This window comes from Acanthisitta chloris, unplaced genomic scaffold (assembly GCF_000695815.1).
Source record: "Acanthisitta chloris isolate BGI_N310 unplaced genomic scaffold, ASM69581v1 scaffold16809, whole genome shotgun sequence".
NCBI lineage: Eukaryota > Metazoa > Chordata > Aves > Passeriformes > Acanthisittidae > Acanthisitta > Acanthisitta chloris.
The window spans coordinates 2,305-9,128 of NW_008693237.1; the positions used below are offsets into that span (position 1 = coordinate 2,305).

Below are 6,824 nucleotides of genomic sequence, written 5' to 3' on the forward strand. Positions count from 1 at the left end.
CACACAGCTGCTTTATATTGTTTCCCTTCTCTTCACTGTGCAAACTACAGAATTAAAAATCACTGCCAGCTTGCATATGTGGTGGCTAATGGAACTTGTAAAGAAATTGTGTAGATGTGTTGTTTTCTTTTTAGTTTGCAATGCATGGATAAATGTTACTATTTCAGTAAATGCAACAGCTTGATTAATTAACAAGTTTTTCTGACCAGGAAGTCCTATTTCATTTTGCTGACTAGCTAAAACATTACCAGTTAATACGTGAGAAGGCAATACAGGGTAACTCATTAGCTATTGAAACAAAATTTAATGGACATAGTTCAGAAGGCTAATTACCTAGTATGTTTGAAAATATAACAAAACCTTGTACATTTGGCATAGTTTATGGATACAGTACTCTAATGTAATACTGCATTTTGCATAAAATGTTCCTCTGTGAATTCTGTGTTGAATTTTACCAGCCTTGTTTTTTTTAACTTGGTGCACAGATGGTCTTGTTTTAAGTCATCTGCCTGATGGTCCAACTGCTCATTTTAGAATGAGTAGTGTGCGTTTGCGTAAAGAAATAAAGGTGAGACTCCAACAACAATCTGAAAAATGGATAATCTGCTGCTTAGTGATAAATACATTCAGTCAACTTGAGCTGTCAAAGCTGCACTTTTGTATGATTCAGCTGATCTTGTACAGGTGGTTTCTTTGTAAGCTAACAGGAGGCTAAGGACTAGTGTATTCTACTTCCCTAAGCAGCATAGTTCCATTTTCAGGGTTATTTGCTGAATTTAACTGGCTGTCAAGTATTTTTATAATGAGGCCATTGAATAGCAGCTGATAACCTACATCACCAGGGAATACCCCATGTACAGTGTGCATTCAGTAGGGTACATAAAAATCAGCAGTGTAAAAGGTTTCAATAGATGTAGTTCCTAGTCTTGAATAAAAACCTAGTTTTTAATCTTAGGGCCCTGTCACCTCTTCTGTAGTATTGCTTACTTAGCCCTAAATAATGTACAGTAAAATTTTCTTTTTCTTCTTTGAAGTAAGTAATTTTTAAACTTAATCAGATTTTATTAAAGCAGCATCCTATATACTCTTAGTCCCATATACTCTTAGTTGGCATTAGTACAGAGAGAACACTCCAATGATAGGTAGGCTGCATTATTTGCTGTAATGGGTTCTGCCAGGAGTATAAATTGAATTCTGTGATTCTGTGGTGCAGGAGCCAGGAAATGTAAAATTATTTATGCTTTTTCATTTATGTCATTGAACCAAATATCCTTACATTACCAGCTGCTCCTTTACTTGTTCACAAACTTGGGTTAAAAAAATGATTAGGGCATGTTACTGGCTCTGTCGTCTCCTTTATTTCAAACTCTTCTTTGATAATGTATTAAAATCTTTCTGCATTCTTGTGACTTTCCTTTCAGCGGAAAGGGAAGGAGCCCACAGCACACGTCCCAGAAGTGATCCTGAATAATTTCACAACGCGACTGGGACACTCTGTCGGTCGCATGTTTGCTTCTCTTTTCCCACACGATCCTCAGTTCATTGGAAGACAAGTAGCTACATTCCACAACCAGCGTGACTACATCTTTTTCAGATTCCACAGGTGATGTTTTCCACAAAACTCACAAATGAGGGAGAATGCTCTTGTACCTTCATTCCTAACTTTAATTTTTTTTTTTCCCAAGATACATCTTCAAGAGTGAGAAGAAAGTGGGAATTCAGGAACTTGGGCCACGTTTCACATTGAAGCTGAGGTCACTTCAAAAAGGAACCTTTGATTCCAAATTTGGAGAATATGAGTGGATTCATAAGGTATGTCTTAAGTCGTGAGAACAGTCCTGCTTGAGAAGACTAAGTCTGACATGAAATATAACCATAAATCTCACCCTAAAAAAGCAGCATGAAGGCAGTTCTCAATAAAGAAGGGTTTAACTGACATATTTAGGCAAAGTAGAAGCTTTCTGCTATATTGCAAGTCAAAAATTAAATTAGCAAGGGTGATGAATATCAATGAATTACTTATTTACAACTCAAGTACACTGTAACTGACAAATTTCACTGCCTAGCCTACCATAAACTGGAGTGGTCATCCCTGTTTGTATCCTGTGGCATGAATTTGCTGGTAACTAACTTTTCTTTTAAATTTCAGCGTCGAGAAATGGATACAAGTAGACGAAAATTTCACTTGTAAGTGGAATGTGCCAATTGCTGCTGACCAGGAATAGAGCAGCTGCTTTGAACTATGGATGATCTTGAACTCCTAATTAATGATAATGGCACTGAACAGTATCTGCATAAAGAAAAACTGCAAACATTAAAACTTTCTACAGCAGCAGATCAAGCAGGACGTGTCCTTCTTCCCATGTTTGTAGCCAACATGACATGGATAGTGACTTTTTCCAGTTTAGCAGAAGAACTATGGCAGTGTGAGAGCAGCCTGTACTTCAGCATCACTGAAGATTTGCCAAGACTGCTGCTGTGCTGTACAGATTACACTTCACATTACCAAAGACAGCAAATATGTTGGTTAAAGAAATTCTCAAAATAAAGTATTTCTAGTTTTTCAGTTTTGTTTTATTTTTTTGTTAAGCAGCTAAAACCAGACATATTCAATTAACCAGACAAGAGAGAAATATTTTAAACCTCTATCTAACTTACAGTGTGTTGTTCCCTGACAGTATGGTGATACTTTTCCAAAAATGTTCTCCTATCTAGGGAACACCGAGAAGGCAGAATGCAGTCCTGGAAGTCCATGGTATTTTATTTCATTTGCATATTGCATAAAAAAGTCATGTTACTGAAGTTACAAAAATAGGCTTAACCTCTACAGGTATCTCTTCTGTAAATATATTGACAAGAGGAAACAAAGACTGATGGGAGAGAATCTGTAAGATGCCCTTACAGGAAGTACAAAAAGCTATCTCATGTAAAAATGCTGCTCAGTGAACATGAGGGCCCTGAGCAGGGTTTTGTCCATTAAAATCTTTAAAATGCTTCTTCAGCCTCATAGCTATACTCGAGTTGGTATTACCTACAAATAAACTACTGTTTTGCCTTAAGTTGGCACATTCACTGGCAGCTAAAAAGCCAAATTTTCCATGAGTTTCTTTTCATAGGCAGCTCTAAGTGCTTTTCTGTATTTACCTAATGAATGCCTTGTAGAGTAAGTAAGTAATCTACTAGAGTAGAATTACTCATTCAGATAAAGAGTAATTAAGTTACTCTTTGTCTTTATTTGATGTCTGTGCTATGGGACAGCTGTATAGTTGAATTAGAAAGTAAGTAAAGCATTTTTTTTGTTCTATTTCTGTTACGCTTCTAAGTGTAGTACTGCTGAAGCCTCACTGTTCTGTATGACCATTAACCCCAGGCAGACTTGCAGCAGCACAGCACTCTGCTCTCCAGCTGCTGCAGAGAGATGTGACTGATCAGGTGTCAGCATATCCAGAAGTTAATCAACTTGTTGGAGTAATTTCAAGACCAGACTAAGTCAAGACACTTTTATTTTTGCTTGGCATATAAAACTGATTCCCTTATGAAACAGAAACAGGTAAGTAGCATACAGTTCATTTGGAGAGGTAGATGGTAAGAGGTTTGACGACAGTAGCACTTTTAGAGTTAGATTTGGCACGTTAAAGCTAAGCTTTTGTACAGACTTCAAACCAGGCCACTCCTTAAGGCACTCTGCCCTTACACACATCAGCAGGTAGGAAAGGACGCTAAAAGATCTGAAAAATAAAACCAAAATTTAGTTAGAAAGGTATCGGTGCTAAATGAAACAACTCTATGGCTAAGAACACATCTCTTCAGAGGATGCTGTGGATGGCTACTTAGGGAAAAAACAATCCTCTTTTTCCACAGGTGTTTTATTATAAAACAACAGTTAAAAAAATTAACAAATAAACTTTTAAAACCATGAAGCTATCCCCAAAGGTACAGTAAGATAATCGAAGCTGTTGCACAAGAACTGAAGCTTAGTGTCTCCTGGAAGCCAAACAGCAGTGGAAGGATAGAAAAAATTGTTCCCAGTCAGTTTGTGCCCACCAAAACACCAGGCATCTACTTTGCCTTTGCAAAGCAGGGAAATTTGTTGTGTAACTAACAGATTACACTTCCTCTTCACTGAGGTGGTACTGACAGTGCAATCATAAACTCTATTGGCTCATTGAGAAAACACCAGGGAATTGCAACTAAGAAATTGCTTCTTTTCAGGAAGTGCCTGCAAGAGGTACAGCGAAGAACAGAAACAAGTATTCCATTCCAAAATCAGTAAGGGGGAAGAGAAAGGCCATAACTGAGAAAGAAATTAGTAGGTACATGTGTGCGAGACAAAGGAAACATCACTTCCTGGCATCCACACCTAGGAATTACCAGACCTTGGCAAACCTCAGTGGAGAACTGAATGTGTCACTGATTAAGTACAGTTTATTTGGCTTTTTATAGGTTATCAGTCTATAATGCTTACAGATTATCTCACTCTGAGATTTCTAAGGATTGTGAACTAGTTAACTGTGCATCATGTGTTTCAAAACAATGTCTATGCTGTCACTCCCAACAGATCCAAGTCAAGGGGTAGAGGAGAACACAGTAAAATTATGCATTTACTGTGGTCAAAATAATCAAGTTATTGTGACTCTCAGGCATTTTGGTGAGATCTGAACTGTGAATCCAAAACTCACCTTTCTAAAGAGGTTTGCCTAAAATCTAAGCATCAAAAGTCTCAAGGAATGCCAGATAAGTAGTCTTCATGGTGATAGCAGTAGTGCTAATGAACCTATGAAAGTTTTGGAACAAAAATCCAAATAAGTATTCAACTGTTTGAAATTACTTTAACTGCTACCCACATAGTAGCTTATTTGAGTGGATTATGGATCTTGATCACAGAATTAGATTGGAAGGGTCCACAATGGGTCATCTGGTCCAACCTCCCAACTCAAGCAGGGCCATCCTAGAGCACATGGCTCAGGATTGTGTCCAGATGGATCTTGAATACCTCCACTAAGGGAGAATCTTCAGCCTCTCTGGGAAATCTATTCCAGGGCTCAGTGACTGCACAATAAAAAAGTTCTTTCTTGTATTCAGGTGGAATGTGTGTATCAAATTTTGCCTGTTGTCTCTTTTTTAATTTAGTTTCCACCATGGAGAAGAGTTTGGCTCCATCATATTGGCACTTCCTGTTCATGTACTTATTAATGAGGTCCCTCTCAGATGTCTCTTCTCGAGACTGAACAGACCCAGCTCCCACAGCCTTTCCTCGCAAGTGAGGTGCTCCAGTCCCTTAATCATCTTTTTTGCCCTCCACTGGACCTCCTCTGGGAGCTCCATGTTCCTCCTGTACTGAGGAGCCCAAAACTGGACACAATACTCCAGGTGTGGCCTCATGAGGGCTGAGCCGAGAGGCAGGATCACCTCCCTTGACCAAGAACTGGTACAACTTTTGGACTACATAGTCTCTTCTTTTGGCTTAGAGGGCATCCCCCAGTCATATGGGGTCAGTGCTTCTCTTGGGGACCACCACTGATCTGTCCTGGGAAGTGTCCTTCAAAAGTCTAAGAACCAAAGTCTGCCACAATAAGAATTCACTACATACACTGTCAGGCGATTAATCCTATGTGAGAAAAGGGAAGTAATACCCTTACACAGAGGAAGACAGAGCAGAATTACTGTACAACCAGGTATATCCAAAGAGCTGCTCAGAAACTGGTGGAAGCTCTGCAACAGCAAAGTGCTGCTCATAATACTGATGAATAGCATGTGTCCAGCAGAGCTGCAAGCAGAACAGGGGAGGAGGGGCCCAAAAGGGGGATCCAGACCAACAGCAGCTGCAGAAGTCAGACATCTTTTCTGAGTGCCTCTCACAGAGGCTGTCTCAGTTAAAGGAAGCTATTGTTAGTGACAAAAGTTTATGAAGTGTAATTCAAGAACTTACCACTGAAAGATACTGAAGTAGTTCACATAATTACAAAAATGAACAAACTTTCTGGGGTCTGAATGGATTTGTACTCGATGATACTCCTGTCAGTAAGGGATCATGTTGCGCGTTCTGCAGGCAGAATTGCTTCAAGTCTGCTGCAGCCTGAGAAACCTAGTCACAAAAAAAGCTGGCATTAGAACTCACTGAACACTCAGTTTACTGAGGATTTAACTACACTGAAAAGTATAAAGAACACTGCTAAATGATTCTGCAATACAGCTTACACAGATTTTATAGAACAAAACAGTTGTGTTTTGTTTCTTAAAGCCAAGAAGTTGTGCAATATAAGCAATACTTTGGATGTTTAATTTCCACGTAAAACTTCTAAGAGTGATGGGTGACAGATGAGCAACATCTTGGAGATGGCTTTATTAAGTACAGGAAGATCCTTGCTTTAGCATAAATCATTTAAAAGTACAGTCTATTGTTTAAGATGCTCGACTGAACTGGCATTTCGTCCTCCCTTGGAGAGCCATCCTGGTGACGACACAGCCCGTGGGGGTTTTGGCAGGCTGCACCTACCTAAAAACAGGACAGTGAAAAACTTGTCCCGCTTTTCTTTGCCGTAACTCTGAACTCATAAAAAAAGAACAATCGAAGTTTCAACAAGTAGTATCCTCACTGATTTCTCCTATTTGCAGCTGGCCCAAAGTTTCCTTACCGCGCCAGGCCCAGCCTGGCCCCGGCCCCGCAGCAGTTCGGTGCACTCCGTGCCTGGCGGCGACGTCTCCATTTTACAGCGCCGGGGCCAGCGCAGCCTGTTGTGCTCCCCGGCCCGGGCCGACCCTTCTCCGGAGCCCCGGGGAAGGCGACGCCGCTGGGAACGAGGGAGCGCAGGGCAGCGCGGGGC

At 40.2% G+C, this 6,824-nt stretch overlaps 2 protein-coding genes across 2 annotated transcripts in view; one reads left to right on the forward strand and one right to left on the reverse strand.

Annotated features, from left to right (window-relative positions):
• Positions 1-2,563, forward strand: part of RPF1 (ribosome production factor 1 homolog (S. cerevisiae)) — a gene marked incomplete at its 5' end in the record, with an annotated part of 3,812 nt that extends 1,249 nt beyond the window's left edge. The window contains 4 exons of the mRNA XM_009083014.1: positions 486-568; positions 1,422-1,603; positions 1,686-1,812; positions 2,150-2,563. Of these exons, the coding sequence (XP_009081262.1) occupies positions 486-568; positions 1,422-1,603; positions 1,686-1,812; positions 2,150-2,191 (434 nt within the window). The remainder of the gene's footprint in view (positions 1-485; positions 569-1,421; positions 1,604-1,685; positions 1,813-2,149) is intronic.
• Positions 2,564-5,959: 3,396 nt separating this feature from the next.
• Positions 5,960-6,707, reverse strand: GNG5 (guanine nucleotide binding protein (G protein), gamma 5). Its single transcript, XM_009083015.1, has 2 exons — positions 6,636-6,707; positions 5,960-6,085 (listed from the first exon to the last, which is right to left on the reverse strand). Exons 1-2 carry the CDS (start codon positions 6,705-6,707, stop codon positions 5,960-5,962), a joined length of 198 nt encoding a protein of 65 aa, XP_009081263.1.
• Positions 6,708-6,824: the final 117 nt, after the last annotated feature.